At 41.1% G+C, this 23,444-nt stretch overlaps 3 protein-coding genes across 3 annotated transcripts; 1 reads left to right on the forward strand and 2 right to left on the reverse strand.

The window, feature by feature from the left end:
- Nucleotides 1-96: 96 nt before the first annotated feature.
- Nucleotides 97-9,958, reverse strand: LOC128453519 (gap junction alpha-5 protein). Its single transcript, XM_053436475.1, has 7 exons — nt 9,444-9,958; nt 5,246-5,396; nt 4,745-4,909; nt 3,741-4,034; nt 3,317-3,382; nt 3,051-3,199; nt 97-2,031 (listed from the first exon to the last, which is right to left on the reverse strand). The coding sequence occupies exons 2-7, from the start codon at nt 5,312-5,314 to the stop codon at nt 1,539-1,541; spliced, it is 1,236 nt and encodes a 411-aa protein (XP_053292450.1). The 5' UTR covers nt 5,315-5,396; nt 9,444-9,958; the 3' UTR covers nt 97-1,538.
- Nucleotides 9,959-14,880: 4,922 nt separating this feature from the next.
- Nucleotides 14,881-18,257, reverse strand: LOC128453525 (runt-related transcription factor 3-like). The gene is made up of 6 exons (XM_053436483.1): nt 18,209-18,257; nt 16,366-16,556; nt 16,118-16,277; nt 15,912-16,016; nt 15,762-15,827; nt 14,881-15,242 (listed from the first exon to the last, which is right to left on the reverse strand). Exons 1-6 carry the CDS (start codon nt 18,255-18,257, stop codon nt 14,881-14,883), a joined length of 933 nt encoding a protein of 310 aa, XP_053292458.1.
- Nucleotides 17,154-23,404, forward strand: supt3h (SPT3 homolog, SAGA and STAGA complex component). The gene is made up of 12 exons (XM_053436476.1): nt 17,154-17,192; nt 18,064-18,155; nt 19,936-20,020; nt 20,312-20,398; nt 20,524-20,620; nt 20,864-21,015; nt 21,508-21,583; nt 21,782-21,894; nt 22,003-22,107; nt 22,199-22,327; nt 22,601-22,690; nt 23,278-23,404. The coding sequence occupies exons 2-12, from the start codon at nt 18,076-18,078 to the stop codon at nt 23,317-23,319; spliced, it is 1,056 nt and encodes a 351-aa protein (XP_053292451.1). The 5' UTR covers nt 17,154-17,192; nt 18,064-18,075; the 3' UTR covers nt 23,320-23,404.
- Nucleotides 23,405-23,444: the final 40 nt, after the last annotated feature.

The raw sequence follows: 23,444 nt of genomic DNA on the forward strand, positions 1-23,444 counted from the left end.
ATCTATCTATCTATCTATCTCTATCTATCTATCTGCATTTCTATTTTTATGAAGCTGCCTGTAAGTTTACATAATTTTCGAGACAGAATGAACAAACACTTTTTTTTGAATAATTTTATCTGCAAAGCTTATTAAACATAAACACATTCTCATTATTTGAGTAGAATAATAAATATAAAACCACAATATAGGAAATACCCAACGATTTAAAGTCGTGATTCATAGTAATAAAGTTCTTGTAAATATTGCAACATGAAAACAAATCCTTCAGTGATGTGTTCAGTGACATAAAGATAAATGAATATAGTACAGTAAAGAAGAAATTCACTGTTATCATCAAAACTGTCACAAAACAACGTCGCACATTTACACGGAATCTCTTAAAAACTGAAGGAATATTATAGTTTTTGTGATTCATATTCATATCCACTGATCCAGTGGGGCTGAACAATGATAATACTATGATGTAAAAAGTTATGATAAGTCTCTTGTCTGATAGCGATCCCACCATTAGCGCCAATTCAAAATAACATCACTTGAGTTCCTGCTGCTTCACTGGAGAACTTTAAATTAGTCAGCGGTGATCGAAAACAGTCCGATTTCTGCCAGTTCCTCTGGTGCTGCGTCATTTCCCAGCTCACATGGGTCAAACAATGTTGTGAGGCTCAATATTAACCTTCATCAGCAGTTAACCAATCAGATTTAACAGAACAGCCAAGAAATAACAGTTTGCTTTACAGCACCAGCGATGCCTCTTGGAAAATCCTTTAAACATTTAATAGGCTTTACTTAGATTGTGATGAGGACGTAACTCTAGATATTAACATGTGTCCAGAAGCCTTTCTCATGAATCATATGATTCTTCTCAGGTAAATGACGCAGCAGAGCAGCTTTGCTTCAGGGAAATATCAGGAGACCACAGCACCTGATGGTTGATCGTGATTACAGCCCAGTTTAAATCTCACTTTCTGTAATGACCAACTTACTGACATTAGAGTTTTCTGTGGTTCTTTAACACTGGAGATCTGGTTGGACCAGGTCTGTCCCAGTCTGGCTCCGCTGGTGCAGACAATGAGCAGATCAAGTCAAACACTGTGGGTGATGTTCAAAACCTAGGTCTTCAGATTAAGTCACTTGTATGTTTCCCAATGACGACATTTGGGTAGAGAAGGAGGAGGAATCATGTGTCTCATCTTGTCCACAGTCTCCATCCAGGATCTCAACCTGTTGATTTTCATATTTTCCAGGTCGTCCAAGTCTGTGCACATTGTTAGAAACAATCTTAATGTTTCTTCTGTCAAACATCTGTAGGTTTCTGTTTGGTTTCAGGTTTGTCTCGGACTTCGATGGCAGCACAAGGTCCAATAGTAGAAAAACTTCATGCAAACATGTTCATGTTGAAACAGGAAGGTTCTGACTCCTCCAGCTGTTTTGGTTGAGAAGCTAGTGTATGATCAGCATGGCAGCAGGTTAAAAAGGGTAAAATATATCTGTTGTTTTTATGAGTAGTTGAATTTGTCTGTCTCAGTTGCTGTTCTCTAAACAGAGAGGTCGTCCGCTCTCGTCCGGCTGCTTGTTCCGCTGGTTTTACTGAACCTGCGTCTGTCTTTCTGGCAGAGCCCTCCGTTGGAGCAGAGCAGCAGCCCCTCCGGCCCGCCGCTCTGTGTCTGAGGGCAGCTCATGTCCCTGCTCCCGGGGCCGTAGCATTCAGTGTTGGCCCTCAGGTAGCCTCCATCTTGGCTCTGAGGTGTGCTCGCCGTCTGCCACCCGGGCGAGTAGCAGCTCATCTGGAGCAGGTTCACCTCCTCCACCGCGGCAGCTATCTTGTTCTTCTCCGTGGCCATGTTCTCTGAGTTCTGTTGGTTGGCCAGGCGGTGGGTTGGGAAGGGCATCGGCAGGAAGTGAGAGGAACCGATCATACACTGGGTGAAGTCTGGAAGAGGGGGTGACGGCGGTGGAGGAGACAGAGAGAGCTGTCGGGCCAGAGAGGTCTTAGCTGGAGTGATGGCCTTCCTCGCGTAGTACATCTGCCTACAACACAGAGTTTCAGCCTTTTAGTTCATAGACATGATACAAGTTCACCACAAAGATTTAATTAGTGTACAACTTGGTGTATTTATTAGAATACTCCTGTGCTCCTGCAGAACCCAGAAGTCTGATTCCAACAGTTGATGGAATTCAGTTTGACCAGGTTGTACCCTGCTTCTTGCATCATAGTTGTAGTTCTGCATATTTTAACCTACAATACTTAACATTATATACATTTCTAAATATTATTAAAATGAATATCCTGATTTTCAGTCCCTAGCAGGGTTCATGCTGTTAAAACACTGGGTCCTAAATTTCCCATGATGCAACTACCAGTATCTATTCATTAGATCATCCCTGTCTCTCCTCCCAGTTTGTAACACAAGCTTTCTGTTCGGAGTTTTAAGTCTTTGAGCCCAAACCTAAGATAACAATGATCATATCATCAGATTTATTTTATCTGACTTCACAAAGCTCCTTTCAGGGACACACACATTCTATTGTACTTCTCATGTTGAGTAAAACAAAGACTGATTTCATGCTTCTGTGGCTGATTAAGCTACAATCAGGGCCCCTGCTAAAGCCCCTGCATGAAACAAAAGTCAAAACGTTCAGTTAAAACACACAAAACACACACATGGGATGCTAATTGATCACAAAGACACAATATGACAAACAGATCAGATGCTAAATGACTCTAAAGAGACACACAACTACATCAAACAAATACAGGACGTTAAAGAAGACAAAGACAAGAATAATAACCACAAAGATCTGCAACGGGACAACAGATGACATCATGTAAAATAGTTTTGTGTTCCTGACTCCACTTCTCTGATGCAACTGTTTACTTCCCTATTGCCTTAGTTGTGTAACATTAAGAAAACGTCCCTGTTAACAATGTTTTGATTAAAACCAGTTCCTGACCAGAACCAGCTCAAGAACCAGAGCTGACTGTGTGGTAAAGAGTTGTGTGTCCTCAGAAGGAGGTGTGTGGGTGTGTGAATACACAACGCTCCCACCTGCAGCAGTGTCTCCACGCCAGGTGATGCAGCTCCAGCACGCTGAGGGCCAGAGAGACGGCCGACACCGCCAGCATGAACACGATGAAGACGTTCTTCTCTGTCGGTCGGGACACGTAACAGTTCACAGGGTGAGGACATGGCCACGCCTGAGAGAGAGGGAGAAGAGAGAGAGGGAGAGAGAGAGAGGGAGGAAGAATGAGTGAAGGCCTGAATATGTTCTTATCATAGAATCAAATCAAACTGATTCACGTTTCTGTTCTTACCTTGCAGACATACAGAGGATGAAGGAAGATTCCATACAAGAAGTACTGGAGACACAGAAACACCACCTGTGTGGAGGAAGAGTCACAGTGAGTTCTGATTTCAGGTTCTATGAGAAGTACAAATACCCATTTACAGCTTTTTCATAGGTAATTTAACTTTAAAATGCTGTTATCAACATGTTAACACTTTAATAATGAGCTTCGTTGGTGTTTTATGAGGAAAAAAGTGCTGTCAGGAGGTTTTCCTTAGACCTCACACACAATGAAAACATAACTTGTATGTGTGTTAGAAGAAAACTTTAACAAGGCACATTTAAAACTTGATAGATTATTATTTATAGCTATTTGTGGAGAGAGACTCACCACAATGAGCTAGAAGAGGCTTAAAAGCTTCACAGATTCAACAGTAATAAGTCATATTCACCTCCATGACGCTTCGTATCAGAATACTCAGGATGTACGTCTGCAGCAGAGCTCCCCTCAGACGAACCCGACCCGTCAGCGGACTGTCTCTCTTGTCCTTATCGTCGTCCTTCTCTCCTCGACCCCCGTGCTTCTCTCTTCCTCCTCCTTCGCCCCCTCCCGGGTCCTCGTCTCCATCACTTTCATCTTCCTCCTCATCCTCCCGGCTCCTCCTCTTCTCCTCCCTGCGGACGGTGTGCATAGCGTGGCCCATGTAGATGAGACTGGGCGTGGACACAAACACGATCTGGAGCACCTGGGAGGACATCAGCCACATTTAGAATTGACAACTAAATTAAAGGAATAAACAAAACAGTTGTGCACGAGGTTATTAACTATAATCCCTGTGTTGTTTACATTAATGGGACATATTTTTTAATTTTAACTTGCAACAATTAAGTATTTTTAAAACAATTCCACCATCAACAGGACTGAATATTGAGTTGTATTGAATAGAGACACATTCTTAGCTGTGGATCTAAACCAGCACTGTCCCTGAAATGATCAGAAACCAGTGGCTGCAGGGAAGGAAGCTAATGAATCTTAAAAACTAGTGTAATACAACTTCTTAAAACTTTTTTGTTCAAGGGAACAACCAATATTTTTACTCACGATATAAAAAAACATGAATAAAGCACAGCACACTGATGACGTATTTTAAATTTCAGCATTGTTAATTGTAGACCACACTGGTCTGAGTCTCCCAGTCTGTTGTTCACAAGAATGGATGAACAACCAGAACATGATCCCTCTGACCACTGGCAGAGATTATAAAATGACCACAAGCATATTTAGTCGTAGTATTCTGTAGTTCACAGGGTAGAATATCCTCAACAACCTTCAAGTCAATTGATGTTGTATAGTTGTTATTAGGATTTTCATCCCAGTAAGAATCCATTATCCCCACAGCTCCCATCAGGGTTAAAGTCATCACATCACATGACGTCAGGTTGTGTAGTGTGTTACCCAGTATCGTATGTGTGCGATGGGGAACGCTCGGTCGTAACACACGTTCTCACATCCTGGCTGTTCGGTGTCGCAGTTGAAATCCTCCTGCTCATCTCCCCAGGACGACTCAGCGGCCGTGCCCAGTACCAGGATGCGGAAGATAAACAGGATGGTCAGCCACACCTGTGATGAAGAGACAGTTATCAAACTGAAGGACCAAACAATATGGGACGGATTATGGATCTTACTAAGGAAGTTTCAAATATGAATTGAGTTTGAAAAGGGTCAGAAAAAGACATTATTTCAGTTTATCATCAAGTATAAAAATGTTGTGCAGTAGCATAAACTTTATATCTGTTTGTTATAAAACCAGCGGCTTGTGCACTCAAAATAAACTGGATCATTTGGAGTTATAAGAATGTTTTATTTATATCCACTGTATATATGTTTGTTTAACTCTACTTTATACATTTGGAGTGTGTGTTTGTGTGTGTGTGTTTTTGTGTTTGTGTGCTTTACTTTGCCAACAGAGGTAGAATGCTCCTGTACTTCCTCCAGGAAGTTTCCCAGTAGGCTCCAGTCGGCCATGTTTGATTATAGATCAGCACAGGTTTTCTTTTTTCACTTCCCAACCGATGATCTCTCAGCAGGACTCAGGAACCAGATTCACCTGAGGAACAGAGAGGACACGACCTTTAGAGAACAGCCTCCGATAAGAGATGCAGCATCAGCAACTGCACAGAACTCCTCATTATTTACCCCAGTTCTATTTTCACAAGAGTATTGCCAGGTTTGTATTCATTTGCATTTTCATTTGCAAATGTTTCTGGATATTTGTCTAAAACTATCACTAAACTTTGACATAAACGAAACCAGAGAAAAATCTGTAGTTTGCAACCAGCCCACTAACCATGGTGGTGAGTGTGTGTGTGTGTGTGTGTGTGTGTGTGTGTGTGTGTGTGTGTGTGTGTATGTGTGTCTCTCTTATCTGGATCCTGTGACCCTCCCTGCACCACGGCCCTGAGCCCATTAATAAAAATGTCTGTGCCCATGTCTCAGTTTGGTTTCACTCTGAGTTCCCACACTCCCTCTCAGTCTGTCTCTGGGGAAGGAAAAAGTAGACGTGCACTGTAAACACTGCTGCCTACCACACACACACACACACACACACACACAGACACACACACACACACACACACACACACACACTTATATATAAATAGTACAAACAAGACTATGAGTCTACAGTCTGGCTGCTGTTCATTCCAAACAACACTGAGAAAGTTTAGTCAGAAAAACAGATCAGACATTGGAATTAAAATAGTGTTTGAATGAGTCACTGACAAAAAAGGATTTTTCAAATTAAAATGAGTATGACACCTAATAGAGACCAATGGCCCTGCAAAGAATTAACCTCATATCCATCCAGCCTCCCTCCATTATATATACTGCTTCTCCTTAGGGTCAAAGGGGAGCTGCATCCAAACTCAACTTCAGACCAGTTAAATCCTAAATTCTAAAGATGCTATAAGATAGATCTACATGCAGGTGTGGCAGAGGATTATTAAACATCCTGAAAAAGCTCCCTCCAGCCTGGAGTGTTCTCCTCAACATCTAACACACATCAATTTCCAGAACCGATTAATCTTTAATAGAAGATGGAATTTAGGTCCTTTTCCAGTCAGCATCACTCTTCCACTGGTTCCCCCCCCAGAAGCTGTGGTCTCTCTCCAGTTCCCTACATCAAAGACTGTCGCACCGACCACACCAACAGACACGTTATTGTCCCTTCAGATGAATCTTGTCTCCTTGAAGCGGTAACACAACATCACAAGTCTGTGGTTGATGAATTTGCATGTTGGCGCAGTGACTCCCTTCTCCCACATTACGTGTGTCTAAAATTAAAGAGACACGGGGATCAGCTTCAAAGTGACTCCTCGTGCTGAACTGATCTCATTTAAAGGTGCTGGTGCAGAGACTCAGACTTTGTTCCTGACAACAAACGGTTGTTTTGAAGCTCACGTTGCAGATGAAAGTCTCTTTTATAGACGTTTTAGCTGAATCAGTTTCAATGTTCTGGACACAAGTTCTTGATCTTTTCTGCAGGAGGTGAGAACATTAATGTCTGAGTCGGTTGCTCCTGTTGTTTAAATGTGTGACAATGTTTGTTTGAGCCCCTGTGAGAACACAAACCCCTCAACGAGCTCTTGTGTCTTTCTAACGTTGGACTATGACGAGTTGTGTCTGAAACGTTTGATAACTTCCTGAAATCAACAATCTGACGTTCACGTTGTGTTCAAACACAAGAGTCAGTGTTGAATCTCTCTCTCTGAGTGAATGAAGACGTAGTGAGAGACTAAAATCATACAGCTTTCCTCTACATGGAACTTATGGGACAACGCAAATGTCCGAGTCTCATGCTCCTGCCAGGGTCCTGTAAAATATCCATAAAAATGACCCAAGTTCCCTGCTTGAGCACCAAAGTAAATAGTGTCTGTTATTAGGATCAACAGATATAAACTTACTAACCTTCATACCATTCAGACTCTTTGATACGACTCTAACCATAATGTTGTGTTATTTGTTGGTGTTGTGCTGTTTTGTGTGTCTTTGCATGTGTGTAGCTGCAAAGCTGTTTCCGTGAATTGATTGATCAACTTTGAACTCAACTGCATCACTCACTTCTTTTTTTTTAACTCAAACTAGTGTAAACCTAACATGCAATAATATTGCAGCTAAATAAAAGTTTGTTTTAATATACCACGTTGAAAATCCTTAAAAAAGACACAATATCGGTTGGTAACACACTAAAAAAGCCACTGGAATATGATTATGTTGTAAAAGGTCAATCCTCCAGCGGACACGGTCACAATAAGCGTAACACATTTTCATCAGAGGGCGAGTTTGTCATCTCTCAGACCACAGAGCACGTGTCACTCATCATTTCACTGTTCCGGTCATTTAGAGATGAAGTCAACTTGTGTTTCATCCTCTTCCCTGTGTCGGAAGCTGCTCGGGGCAAACACTCATTCATTTCAGATGAAGAAGTTAAAATCTGACTTCAGGGAGAAAAACTAGAGAGTTTAAAATCTCTTCACATATTTTTCATTTTGTAAGTATATCCCTGAAATGCCCCTCCCTTCCTGTTTTTGTGAAACCCAAAAGGATTCGAACGAACTCTGTGAGTGTGTGTGTGCATGTGTGTGTGTGTGTGTGTTCATGTGTGTGTGTGTATTTACATTGTTTTCAAGTGCTCCCAGCATAATTAATAACAATATTACTTCCTTGTATAGACTTTCGCTTGACAAAGGTCAAGCGAAAGTAGGAAATAAGTTGTGTTAGTGTTTGTGTGAGTTTGTGTGTGTGGCTCCATCCTGCATCTTTTTCTATTGTTGTGAGGACACATTGTGATTTGAATCCATCATTTTCATCAACTACAAATGTTTTTAGGGTTAAGATTTGGTTTGAGGCTCATGGTCGGTTGGAGATTTATAATGGTAAGCGTAAGGAGAGAGGGGGGGGGGGGGGGGCATCACATCAGTGGGTGTCCTCTGTATGTGCCCCCACTATCCAGCACTCAGTATTGTTCTGCATCCTGTTCTGATAACACACACACACATAAACACACATGCACACACACACACACACACACACAGACCCACACGTTCGTAGTTCTATCTTAATGAGGACACTTGTAGGCATAAGGCCTTTCCAGCACCAAACCCTAAACATCTAAACTACATCCCTAACCTCAACCTAACCCTAATAACACTAAAAACCAAGTCTTACTCTAAACGTCCTCACTCTGTAGGTTGCAGGCTCAAACTGGTCCTCACAAAGGTGTCTGTACACACACACACACACAAACACACACACACACACAGACATACACACACACACACACACACACACACACACACAGGAGGAGCTCTCTCTCTTTCCTGGTTTTTAAGATGATAAATCATTTTTTTGTTGACGTGAGGAAGCTTTCAATCTGATAATAAACTTTATTTATAACTTGCACCATTAATATTGTGTCAACATCAAAATACCAAGACTCTTCTACAGAAATACTACTATCGATATTTTTTAAATATATATAATAATGACTATAATAAGTCTTCTTTTACAAACCTGCACACAATGTGTGGGCTGTTAAAGTTAATCTGTGAAGCTCTTAATACACTAACACTCTTTACATTACATCCAGAAACATTTGTAATTGATAGAAGCTGAAAACATAGATGCATTCATCTCAACATAGTTTAGATAAATGCATCTCTAAACCTAAATGAAGTCTTTATTAAACTTTTTAAATCATGTGAAACTCCATCGATTTATATGTCACCGTTTTAATTAACTAATTGATGAAGTGCAGCTTCTTCCTGATCACGACTACAGGACAATGGGCTGTGATTTCCTCATATTTGTTTAATAATGTCTTGTAGGGGTAAAGTTATTCCGTAGGCCTCAAACCGTGCAAGACTGATTAGTGGATGAAAGAGAAGTTTCATAAGTTTGAGTTTTTAGTCTCACAGTAGAAACACTGTTTTAGAGTAGTCGTCATTATGACAGGGTGAGAATTTGCCTGATTAAGTGAAAACTGAATAAAATACAAATGCTTGAAATGTATACTTTTGTCACTATTTGACTGAGGCTCAGAATTAAAGTTAAAAAGTAAAAAAAGACCTTGTGGACATGTGTTCACTCACTTTACCTGTTTTAAGAAGCAGAGGCAGGGAGCCGCAGAACTACTGGAACAGAAAGTCTCTGCAAAGTCGGTGCTCTCGTCTTCCTCAGCAGCTGCTGTTGAAGTCCCGTTGAGCAAGGCACCTTTTTCCCCTTCCACTGATCCTCAGCAGCCGGTGGCAGCAGAAGTTTGCTTTATGATGTGTTTGTAAAAGGTTCTTCAAGTTGTTTCGGCTGTTGTTTAGTCACCAGTTTGAGTCCCGCGGTACAACCACAAGTGTCCAAAGCCCAACCGAGGTCGAGAGGGATTCAGATTCTCAGCAGAGAGAGAGAGAGAGAGAGAGAGAGAGAGAGAGAGAGAGAGAGAGAGAGATAGTTGAATAGACGATGATGAAGGAACAGAGGAGTTTGTCCAGTTGAACTGAGAGAGTCAGATCAGCACTGAACTGATGAGAGAACAGTTTGTGTCTCAAGAGATGAAACGTCTCAGACTGAAGTTTGTACCAGCCTCCTTCTCTCTCTCTCTCTCTCTCTCTCTCTCCCCCTCCCTCTCCCTCTCCCTCCATCTCCAGAGGAAGTGGGCCTGGTGCCCCGCTGCCTGCCTCCTCCATTCAGCTCTCATGTATGGTGCCTGTATGTGTTTGTGGTGTCTGGCATCTAGAGGAAGTCAGATATTGTATTAGGACACAATGGCTCCAGGTCTGAGTCCTGCATTCCTCCATCTCACTCTATTCTCCTCCATTAGTCTCTTTGTCTCTCTCTCGCTCTCCAATCAGTGACTTCACTCCATTGTGAGGACAAAGTTAACAACGTCCATGTGCACTGAGTGGATTAGAACCAGCCTGAGCCAATAACCCAGGTCTGAAGTTACAGTTATTTATCAAGGTAATAATCATTTTAATATTATTAATCTGTATTTATTATTCAAACTACATATTTGTTTGAGCATTTTATTGTTTTATTGATTATTTTGCTGTTGTGTCACTCAGTGTCTTGAAAGGAGCCCAAAAATAAAATGCATTGTTATTGTTCTCAAGACACAAAGGGGTGTAGATGGAGCTCAGGAGGTAGAGCGGGTTGCCCTGCATCCAGAATGTCGGTGGTTCGATTCCTGGCTACTTTAGTTTGCAGGCCGACTCGTCCTTTTGCAAGACACTGAACCCTAAAGTGAACTTCACCGCTGTGTGAGAGTAGTGTAAATAATATTTATGTATATGTAGTGATAGAAAAAGAGTGTATGAGTGGGTGAGTGTGACTCACACTGTAAAGCGCTTTGAGCATTTCCATTAAAGTGATATAGTGCTGGTTAAAGGCATCAATTTACAACATGCACACACTCTGCTTGTTACACACTAATGATCTGCTCGTGTGCAAACTCTTTCCTTATAATAGCAATTATTGATTTATCTCTTGCCCATAGGAGAGGAATTACAATTATATTTATATATATATATATAAATGTGTTCCTGTGTATTTAAACCGTCTTTGTCATGTGTGATGTCTGTTGTGTAAGCTCATCTGGTTCAGTGAATGGGAGATTGTACTCTGATTGGATTACTTCATGTAAATAAACCTACTCTTACATTCAATGTGAGTCAGTAGAGCTCATATCTCCACCAAGACCCAACTGTTCCCTCAAACCTAATCAGGCTGCACCACACTGCAAACAAGCACAGATACCAGTCCTTTAACTGGGTCTTCAAACAATGAAAATGGGGAAAATCGTCCTATTTTAATCTTAAGTCTTAAAGTGAAAAAAGAAACAACCTATGAATCAGTTCCCTGATCCAAATCCACGCCAAAGTTTTATGGCTTCCTCGTTGACCCCTTCAACATCTTTCCACTAAGTTTCTCAGTAATCTGTTGGGTTTGTTTTTGTGTAATCCTGCTAACAACCAGACAAAACATCCTTGGATGAGATTTCGGGAGATTCTAATTGTTTTATTGCATGTTACACCTTAAACACACTTTCGTCAGCACCATTAAAACCGTGTGTTTGAGTCGACAGGATCTCTTTGTGGTCGTGTGAGGACCAGGTCCTTCCACAGTCCTGCTCCTGTCCGTCTCCATCACATCTCCTCTCTATTGACATGAACTTCGAGTCACTGCAGCGAATCACACAAGAGCTTTTTGTTGTGAAAAAACACGACAAATAGATATTGATGTGAAAACAGATGTTCTCCGAAGCAGCGACTTGTGTTCCACCTTTCTCGGCTTTTAAGGTTTAATCGGTTCGATCCAATTCTGTTAATGTGAATTTGAGATCAACTAGTTTACCTCTATTTGACTAAAACTCATGAAAAGTAATGAGTGATACTGGCAAAGTGACACCAGCGAGTCACTGCAGGACGTCAGAGGGGTTAAATATTCTGACAGACTTGTGCTCAGGGCTTCTTTATTCAGCGTGAAAAATGAGTGGAGGCTGTGTGATTTCTCCAGAGACCTTGTGATAGTGTCAAATGCACTCTGGTTTCCCTCCGGGCCATTCTCCGCCTGTGTGTGAGTTCCCCTCTATTAATCTGCTGCAGTGGTTTACACCATGTGACACGTGAAAACATGGTGGCGTGCAGAGCTGCACGACCACGAGAGCTTCACCTTCCACCGAACGGGAGAGAACCTGAGCTCAACAGTTCCTGTCCGAGTTGGATTAGAGGCAGTGAGTGAGGCGAGGTGAGGAGTAGCCGGTCAGCTCCACCTCAGCAGGAAGTCCGTGAAGAAGAAGAAGAAGAAGTGTGCCGCACGCTGACGTCCTCACACACTCACATCTGAGCATAATGACTCGTCTGTGGATTCAACAGGGATAATAAAAAACTCTGCAGCTGTTTCTCGGAGCGATAACTTTATGATTCTGGTCGAAGCGTTTTATTTTTGCAACACATGACCTTCTCTTCAAAGCTGAACTTTTACACAGCGACTTGAGCTCCGCTCAGTGTCGGCTTGTTCCAAACTGCTCCAGGTGATGGAGGCTCGTGCCAAATCCTCCAACTCCAGCACAACGGAAACCTTGTGTGGAGCTGTTTTGGTGAATTTTAGGCGAATATGAAAAGATCTGATCTGTGAAACTTTCTGATTTAAGTTTTTGGATGTCAAAAGTTGGAGTCTGGTCCATTTGTGGACGAGCTGCTTATCAATTAAATCAGTTTAGTCTCGTTCAGATCTTATCTCTCCCAAAAGGAGGTTATATTTTCACCACTGTTGCCTCTTTTATTTGTTTGTCAGCAGTTTTACACAAAAACTAATAAAGAGATTTCCATGAAACCTTGAGGGACATGTAGTTTAGGTCAGGAGAGAACCTGTAAATAACTAGAGTGTCTTTCTAATTAATTTACTGCAAATTTCCACAATTTTCCCCCTTTTCTTTAATACTTTATATATATATACTTGACTTTATAACTAACCCATTTGTCTTTGCTGTCGTAACACTGGAACTTTCCCAGTTGTGTGACTGATAAACGATTTTCTTATCTGATTTATCCATTCGTGGTCATAATTCTATTCTGATCCTTGACAAATTATTTGGTTTGATTCTTGAAATTCATTGATCTGTTATGACATTAGAACGAGTCAGAGAACCAACACACATCTACTCAGCATCACATTCTCTCTGTTTGGTTTTAATTCACTGCCTCCAAGAAGTTTATGTCTCAATTGCTGTTTCTTTGTTACTGAACTGAGGATGAGTATGAGGATGGTTTTAGAGAAAAAGATTTGTCATATTGTGAGAATGATCCATTAAAGTAAAGAAACAAGTATTTCATGTAACAATAAACTTTAGCGAATACTAAAATATGTCTTCTCTTACTGAGTCATATGCAGTAGATTGATTTTGGTAAAATACTTAAATATATATATTTATATTGTATAAATGATTATAAGGTTAGTAAATGTCAGTAATGGTCTTATTGTATAGTATAATAATGCAGTTATGAGTTTCCACAGCAGCTTCTGTTCAACGCAGCTGAAAAAAGCCTCGTTGACAATGTTTGACTATTTCATGTTTTACATATCTGGAATAACTCATCATGGAGTCGTGGGAGGTTTTTATATACTATTAAAGTTTCATGGTTTTCCGACTCTGCCTCAGGGAGTCCTTTTCATTTTACACGTCTAATTTTACACTTAATTGTAAGTTTCACTTTAATGTGCTGTTTATATATTTATATTTGTTTATATTTTATCATGATTCTTTGTGCTGTTATCAGCTTGTGATAATTCGTAATACATAATGTAAACTATATTTAAAAGTATAACACACATACACACACACACACACACACACTATACACATCCATGCACACCCCTACACTATGTGTGTGTGCAAAGACAACAGCAAAGACAGATGTGCGCTGCAGTAAATTCTGAAAATTAAAACTGAATTAAAATCCAAAACAGAACATTTTCATACTTTCTTACCGTGTTTTCAATCCCTCAGTTTAAGAACTGTGTCATAAAGAGATTTTTTACGATGTCATCACGTTGTCGTGTCATCTTGTGCTTTCTGTCTTGTAATTGGCTGAGAGATGAAGAAACCTGTGACCTCCTGTGTGACCCACTTTTCAGGTCAGATGACATCACCCTGAGTCTTTTGAGACCAACAGTGAAGGTTGAATATTTGTGAACTTATTTATAAATCACATGATCTGGTAAATTTCTGCAGGGCACATTATATATCAGCTGTAAAGCATCTTTACAGGATGTGAGAATAAACCAGTGAGTTTAAGTCAGATGACATCAGATCCACAGCAAAAACACAAATAGAGACTCATTGAACTTCGTGTGGTAGATTCTAGTTTTCAGACTTTTTGCATAATTTATTTTGTTGTATGTTTTGTTAAAATAAGTCTACATGCAATTATACTAAATAACAATGTGAAAGAGATTTTATATGATGGTCAAGTGCATTGACTTTGCCTGGATGTGTGTGTGTGTGTGTGTGTGTGTGTGTGTGTGTGTGCGTGTGTGTGTGCACTGGTGGAAACTGGGTCTGAACACACAAGAAGACACACACATTGAGACACATCAACACACACAGACATTGAGACACATCAACACACACACACACACATGTATTAGTGACATGTTTATTTCAGGAGAGCTTGAGGTAGAGGAGGATGTTGAGGAAGGAGGAGAAGAAGGGACGACAGGGAAGAGTAATCTTATTACTCATTACTCTTCTTAAACCTTAATGACCCTGATTTTCTCATTACTTTAACAAGTAAGTAACTTTTAATTCAATTGTTTGTTTATTGTTTAATAAAATGTATATACAACAACAATAATAAATAAATAAATAAATAGCTCAGTACAGGAGAACTTCATAATCACTGCAGTTCGCAGAAGTTACAAACAAGTCAGAAAACAAAAGTGAAAATAATTAAATTCATCAGTTTGGTGACGACGACAAAGTAAAACTTCCCAAAACTTGATTGATAATTGATTAATTGGTCAAAATGACACATTCATCATCAATAAGGTCTCCACACAGGCTCATCGCCTCTAATTGAAAGACACGCCCCTTCTATGTAATTGGTCAGTGCTGCGACAACGTTCCTGTCCTCCCCCGCGCTTGGCAGCGAATGGTTGGGTCCGTAGCAGAAACCTCCAGGCTGGAATGCACCACTGTGGCTTAGCTGGGGGGGAGGAGGAGGAGGAGGAGGAGGAGGAGAGGACAGGTAGGAGCTGTATGGAGGAGGCTGGCTGGAGAAGTGGAGGCCAGGGAGGTGGTGCATTCTGGGATTTGGGTTGAACGAGGAGGTCAGAGAGGTCACATGGCCCAAGAACGACGGCTCATTGGTCCACAGGGTGGAGGAGAAGGCTCTGCAGTCAGCTGAGAGGAAGAAACTTTATATTCATTCTCTGTTTTCTACACATTTATTTTAAATTATTTTATTTGTTGTAAACCTTTTCTGCACTCTGGTCATTGGTGGTTGTTTTTAAACTTGTTATATAAACAAACCGGACAGAGATTATGTAGGTTGTTATTTCACATTTTATGCTCTGATGTTACCAAATATTTTATTTTAAAATGTTTTATTTTATCTCTTCTCATCTGTAACACTTTTTATTGCTCTAATGTGTGATCTTCAAAATATATTTTTGGTTTTCCTTCAATTCTTAATTTTTAACTTGTAAAGCACCTTATAACTGTGTTTTGAAATGTGCTTTATAAATACTTTGCCTGAAGAAATACATCTTCTATTCAGCATTAAGTTTGAAAGCACTGTGGACATTTAAACACAGTTTTGAATCCTGAAAATGAAGGTTAATACTGACGTGGTTTGTCAAGAAATTAAATCCAGTATTTAACTATCTTCACATATGGATCATATCTTCACGCCTCTCGTACCTGACGGAGCTGTGCTGCTGTGAGAAGACCTGAACGCCCCGGACCTCACCTCCTTCTGCCTCTGTCCTGAAGGAGAAGAAGAAGAAGAAGAGCATGAGTCCGGCTGAAAGCCTTGAAATGAAAACATCACGACCTCCGGTGTGAACTCACGTCTCGGCAGCCGCGGCCCGTCCACGGTGACCTTGATGGCTTTGTGCAGGGTGGCGACCTGAGGAGGCCACGTCAGCACGTTGATCGTGAGGTTGAAACTCTTACCTGGAAAAAAAAAAACACAAAAAACATAAATAAAGTAAACAACAAATATTAGTCACAGTTTAATGGTGAAACAGCTGATGTCCAGAATCTGTCGGGTCTACCTCTCCCACTGCGGCCGATGAAGCGGAGGTCGTTGAACTGGGCGCAGCCTTGCTTCATGGTTGCCGTGGCGTTGCGTAGCTCGGCGCTGCAGTTGTCGTCGTTGCCGGCCATCACCGTGACAACCACACCATCCGGCACGTCGTTGCCCAGGGCGACCACCTGGAGGATGGAGAAGCTGTTGGGTTAGTCCTGTTAGCTAAAGAGATGTGATGGACAGAAGGATGGATGGACGTGAGTGATGGATTACAGTGAAGGTTCTCGGCAGAGTCTTGTTACATCTCCAGTGCTGCGGCACGCTGCTGCAGAGGAAGTTAGGGCTGTCAGTCTGGACCAGGCCTCTAGGGGGCGCTGTGCTGAGCTGCTGGAGGGACCGCACCTCCTGGTCGTCCAGGTGGAGGCTGGTGGGCGATGGTGAGGGACGACGCTTCACCACAGGATCTGATGGAGTTAAAAAAAACACAAGGAAAGATTTGTTTACCTTTATTTCTGTATTTCCTCTGAACAACATTAGTCTGTGACAACGAGTGAAATATTCCATATAAAGATAATTAATTAAAGGATTCATCTACATGCACTACATTTATTTAGACTTTACTTTAAACATATATCGAAAGACGTGAACAGACAAAATCACAGAAATATCAATTATATTACTTAGAAAATAATAATAATAATGGAACAGCAAATTAATTTCATCTGTGAAATATGTTAAATTTGAAAACCTCAAATTGAAAACATTGGGGGTTTTGGTCTTTAAAGTAACTTTAACTGGTTAAACTGTGATTAAAACATGAATATTTAAACCAGTGGTGGAGAAGCTGCATTGAACTCTTGCAGGAGGAATATTTAATAATTAATTAACCGTCATTTCTCTTCTGTTTTAGATGTTTCATCGATAAGAAAGGTGAAGAATTTGGTTAAAAACGGGTGATAAACTGGTTTGAGCAAAACACTTTTATAAAAACTACAAAACCCACAATGCCGCGGGTCTGGATTTATACTACGTCATCAAATCGCGCGCAAATCGCGCAAAACGTGAAAAGTAGCGACGGTTGTTGTTTTTCAGCGACGGTGGTGAGTTCGATTTATTTAAACTGTTTCTCTGCGTCTTTCTCCTCTTCCTCCTCCTCTTCCTCCTCCTCCTCCTCCTCCCTCTTTCTTCTTTGTGTGTTATTCACCGCAGTGTTTGAATATTTTCATTCACATGTCACTGCCGGGAAGTTACTGCGGTCACACCACCTGTGTGTGTGTGTGTGTGTGTGTACGTGTATGTGTGTGTGTGTGTGTGTGTGTGTGTGTGTGTGTGTGTGTGTGTGTGTGTGTGTGTGTGTGTGTGTGTGTGTGTTGTGTTTATGTGTGTGTGTGTGTGTGTGTGTGTGTGTGTGTGTGTGTGTGTACTTGTGTGTGCGCGTGTATGTGTCTGTGCATGTCTATAGCCTATATTTCTGTGTGTGTGATTGTGTGTCTGTCTTTGTTTTTGTGTGTTTCTGTGTGTGTTGTGTTATGTGTGGGCATGGGTGTGCATGTGTGTGTTTGTGTTTGTTTGTGTATGTATGTGTGTACGTATGTATGTATGTATGTATGTATGTATGTATGTCTGTGTGTGTATCTGTTTCTGTTGTCACACACGTGTGTCTGTGTGCATGTCTGTGTGTGTGTGTGTGTGTCTGTCTTTGTTTCTGGGTGTGTTGTGTGTGTGTATGTCTGTATATTAGTGTGTGTGTTTGTATGTGTTGTGTGATGTGTGTAGTACTCTGTTGTTATTTCAGCCTCTGATCTCAGCTCTAATGATATTGTGTTACCATCTTCACACAGGAACAATTAAGTCTATTTCATTGATTCATATCGATTAATTCCGTCTGGAAATCAAGATTATTTTTTTATTTATTTTATGAACTAGAACAGTTAACGCATCTTAATTTCTTTGTTTTGTTCCCATCATCAGGTGCGAGTGGTTATGAGCAGTCCCATGGCCTCCAGCTCGAAAGACCGTCCAGTCTCCAGGACCAGCTTCATCCCAGAACTACAGAGCATGATGTGAGACACACACACAGACACACACACACACACACACACACAGGGAAACTCACCCCAGTAGAGAATGGGGCTGCTGCTGCTGAACAGACTGTTTGAAGCCATAGAAACCTGTTGAACAAACGACAGAAGAGCCACAATAAAGAGACCGGGTGACGTGTTTTGACTAAAACCACAATAAGGATCATGGTCAAAGACTCTTTACTCTGCAGAATATTAGCTTAAGTACGAGGCATGTTTTTCTATGTTTAAAACATAAGAAAATATTCATAACAAAGGTGAAAACCTTGCACCACTAAGGGGGGGGAGGGGGTTGTAACGGCAAATTGCAAACATCAATCAACATTTTGAGATTAATGCCTAATTGATGGAACAACATATGTTCATAAAATCAGCATTCAAGTTTGTTCAAATGCTTTAACAACAGATAAAAGAACTCTGTCTCAAAAAGGCAATTAACATTAAATTAATGACCAAATTTTTTCATTTTAAATTGAGTCGTTCAATAGAGAATTTCTCTTCATCTATTTGATGATAATCTATTAATCGGTCATGATCTTTTCACGCAGAGATGAATTATATTCTAGTTTATATTCCAGTTCCTTTGTCTCCCAGTGACCTGAATATCTGTTTGATCTGTTGGAAGCAGTGGTCAACACTTTCCACCACTCAAAGACATTTTCCAAATCCAACAGTGAATCGATTTATCCAGGAAGTAATAATAATAATCAGTCATGAAACTAATACTTCAGCTCGTCTTTGCAATAGAAGACATTAAAAAAATACTGAACGGTAATAACAGGAAATCAGTTTGAACAGAGTCGTCTTCAAAGTTTCATTAAAAAGGGGGGGGGGGGGGATTAGTCACGAATCCTCTTCAAAGGCAGATGCAGAACATTTTGAAATATTAATAGAATTGGTATTTTTTCATTTTTATCTGCACAGTCAAACAACTGTTTACTCGAGGAAATTTGTAACATTTAGATAGAGGCTGTGACGTATCAACAAGTGTGTGTGTTTGTCTGTGTGTGTGTGCGTTGGGGTACTCACCTTGTGTTGTCTGTGGGCTGCAGAGAGGTGATGTCAGTGGTCAGAGAGGCTGAAACCAAACTAAACCCCAAAACCTAAAACCGACACTCCGCCTAAAGCCGACCTTCCCACAACCCCAAACCAAAGCCGGTCTCACCTGTGGGACCGACAGCCAATCCGCTGCTTCCGATGGGGGGGGGGGGGGGGGTTGTCAGGTGTTTGAATGTGACCTACAGAGAATTGGGGGGGGGGGGGGGGGGGGAGAGAGAAAGAGATGGAATGAGAGAAGGAAAGAGCTTCAGGATGTGGCTTTAGGTTAGTTCGTCATCATGGAAGTGGTTTCTCTGGATGCAAATTGGGGTTTGACCAAATTGTGGTTTAAGTGTGTGTGGCCGGTCGACCTCAGTGTGTGTCCGTGTGTGCTTCTGTGTGTGTGTTTGTGTGCTTTTGTGTCTTGCCTACGATACAAAGCATTGGAGTTTTCAACATTGGCTTTAAATAAGTTCCATTAATCAGTTTAAAAGTAGATGTTCTCCTGTTTTGAGATGTTATGTTAATTTACTACAAACTGATCATATACTGGTGTGTATCAGGAACAAAGTAAAGCTGAAACAATACAAATATTTAGGTTCTGTTACCAAAACGATACATTTCATTCTCTTTCTAAATATAAGAAATAAACTGTTATATTTCAACCAAAGACAATTGATTCCTTGTTCTTAATATTTGGATATTGTGTGTGTGTGTTGCGCAGGTTCGCTCTGGGAGACGCTCGCAGGCCTCTGCACGACACCGCCGCGCTGGTGGAGGACATCGTGCACACACAGCTCGTGACAATGGTAACGTATGGACCTACGCAGACATACGAATGTGAAGTCAAAGTTAAAAGTGTAAATAGCAAGTTTAAAACAACCACAGATGATCAAAGTGCTGAACTCGCCTTAGAACAAAAAATACAAAAACAAAAAATCATAAATAATTGAAACTTTAAATGTTGTAGTATATGATTCTGCATGATCCACACTGAAAGATCAAAATCCAGACCTTCATTGGGATTGAAGTTTTTAATATATTTATTTAGTCAATGAATTTTCAGGAACAAGAAATGATGTGATTGGTTTGTTCTCCAGCTGCATCAGGCCAGCGAGGGGGCGTCTCATCGAGGGTCGAGGGTCATTTCAGCTGAGGACATCCTGTTCCTGATGAGGAGAGACAAGGTACGAGAACCACTAACATCATAAAGTCTAATACAATCACAAAACTTCATCTCACAAAATATTTAAATGATCTGGAACCCCTTTGGTTTATAACTAAATGTATTTCCTCTCTGTCTCTCTCACAGAAGAAGGTGGCGAGGTTACTGAAGTACCTTCAGTTCAGAGATTATAAATCCAAACTGCTCAAAGCTCTAGAGGAGGACGACCCGCAGCAGGAAACAGGTTCATACTCTCACTCATACTTTACATTCACCTGGAGACACTAGAAAGATGATTTAAGAACAGTTTTCATTCTGTTTGTTTGGACAATCGCTTTCCATCAATACATTTTCTCAGCTTTTAAACATTGTTTCTGTTAGATTGTCTGACTTTATTAGCACAAGAACCAAGATTGTATGACACTCACACATTAACACAATTGAAGGCTGTGGTGACGGTGGTTTTATTCCTCTGCTGTGTTTGGAGATAAGGGAGGAGCCGCAGGCGGCGTGGCTGGTGGCACCCAGCGGAGGCAGCGATTGGCCCAGGACTTCTTGGTGTGGATGGATCAGACCGGGGAACTCCTGTCATTGGCCGAGAGACAAGAAGTGGACCCTGTCAAACAGGAGAGGATGGAGGTCAGAGGCTCTCATCATGTTCTCAGTTCACTCTGTTCTTCACTGTTTTAATGTCCAGGACAAATTGATCTTTACTTAAACAGTGAATTAAATTGTTTTCATGACGGCAACTGCAAAACGTTCAGATGGACTCAAACATGAACTGACCACCTGTTGGCGTTTAAAGGTCAAAGGTCAGGGTCCCTGTGATTTGGCCCAAATGTTCACTTTGACTCTCAGATGAACTCATTTAGATTTGGGAGGTCAAAGGTCAAGGTGACCTCACAAAGTAGGTTCATGTTTTTTTTCTTGAACTTAATAACTTAAGAACAGCTTGAGGGAATTTTTCCACATTCACTTGTCTTCATGGATGACCTGATTAGAAATTGAATCAAAGGTCAAAGGAATCATCCATGATCACACAAAATACATTTAATATCTTATTAATAGATGCTGGTTGCAACAGATTATTATTATTAACCATGTGTGTGTGTTGTGTCTTTGTGTCTTCAGCGTTTGGAGCGTCAGACTCGACTGATGGACCAGACTCAGTACTCAGACTTCTGTGAGAGTCGACAGCTCAGCTTTGGTGAGATTTAAACCAATGTCCACCGACTCCTAGCTGCAGCACCGAGCTTCTTGCATTTTGAAATGTCAGATTCATAGATCCGTACGAGGAACATTGTACTTTATGGTTCTCATAACGTCTGAAGCACTAACCGAGGTGAAACCCCCACTGAGCTGATCCTGATGTGCTGCTCGTGTCTGTGTGTAAACCTGATTTTAGCCAAGAAGGCCTCAAAGTTTCGGGACTGGCTCGACTGCAGCAGCTTGGAGCTGAAGCCAAACAACATCGCCATGGAGATCGTGTCATACCTGGCCTATGAGACGGTCGCACAGGTGACATGTTCATTCATGTTGTGGTTGTGTGTCGTGTTTGTGTGTCGTGTCGTGTCTGCGTTAAAACCAGCAGCTTAAAAAACCTCTCTCTCGGTCGGTGTCCTTCAGATCGTGGATTTGTCTCTGCTGGTGAAACAGGAAATGGCAACGAAGACGAACGCCATCAGTCATGTGATCTCTTCCAGTTTCATTCACTACAGCACACACACTGAGGTACACACACACACACACACTCTCTCCTGCACCATGCAACGTCTGTTTTCAACCAACAGTGACTTTTAATTGACGTCCGTTTCTCCATCAGGTCAAAAAGGATCCAGACTCACCTGAGGCCACTCCACCCTCCACTCCAGGCTCCTCCCACTCATCAAAGCCCCTCCCACAGGGCAACGGCAGTGTGGACGGCCGAGCGAGACAAAGGAAACGCAAAAAGGTGCGTGAGCCGGTTCCCGTGGTTTAGTTTGTGTAGTGCTGGTTGTGTTTAGGTTAGACTTTCCCTGTCATGTGTTTTTCAGGCTGTCGGATGATGAAGTACTTATTGTGTTTTTATGTTTTATGTTCTATGTATGAACCTTTTTTAACAAAGAAAATACCAGGTAGGTGTAAACCTACTTGGCAATAAATCCTTTCTGATTGTGATCATCACTTAAATACTTGATGTACTTTCCCTTGTGTTATTTAATGAATCCAGGATTGTGTGTTTCAGAGCTGTCCAGCTACAGTGGAGCCTCCTTGTGGGGCCATCCAGCCCTGTCACATCCGAGAGGCTATAAGAAGATACAACTACAGACACACAGTATGTACACACAGCCTTTGAATAATTACTAAATGATTGTACATAGGACTTTCTATATCATTTTCTTAAAGGCATAGGCTCTTACCACTCATGTGTATGTTGTTATTGGCTGCCGTCATTTTTATCTGTACTGACTTTGTTGGGATCAAACCAACTGTCCCTCATTCTGTCCAAAGTTTAGCTGAGTATGAAAATGATATGAAGTTGTTATCTTCCAAACTTCCAAAGCTAACATTAACTCTAACAGTCGACCTCAAGCGGTGGAACGTTGATACCAATGAGTGACTATCACCACCACCTGCTCCCGGCTAGAAACCTTCAAGACTTAAATTAGAAAAGTCCTTGAAGCAGCTCGACGACAAAACAGAGAGAAATCTGTTCCAAAAATAGTTTCTCTTTCAAAACACACCCACATTAGTCTGCTCGTTTACTTCAACTGAATGTTGCAGTGTTTTTTATTTTTGTGGATTTTAGCTCCTCAATATGGAAAAGAGAAATTATTCCAACAGCCAGTAACTAAATGAGAACAAAACATCAGATCTGTGTTTGAATCTATTTTATAACGAATCCCTTCTATCTTTCCTCAGAGCTCCTACAGGAGGAACGGGATGTCGTTCCTCGCCTGCTGACGATCATCATCATCATCATCATCATCATCACCTGTACAGATTGTTTTTGTTCCTTTGCTTTAATAAAGAGTTTCCAGTAATCCTGTTTAGAAATGACTAAGCACTTTTTTATAATTCCCCAGATT

Source organism: Pleuronectes platessa, chromosome 12, assembly GCF_947347685.1.
Source record: "Pleuronectes platessa chromosome 12, fPlePla1.1, whole genome shotgun sequence".
Taxonomy (NCBI): domain Eukaryota; kingdom Metazoa; phylum Chordata; class Actinopteri; order Pleuronectiformes; family Pleuronectidae; genus Pleuronectes; species Pleuronectes platessa.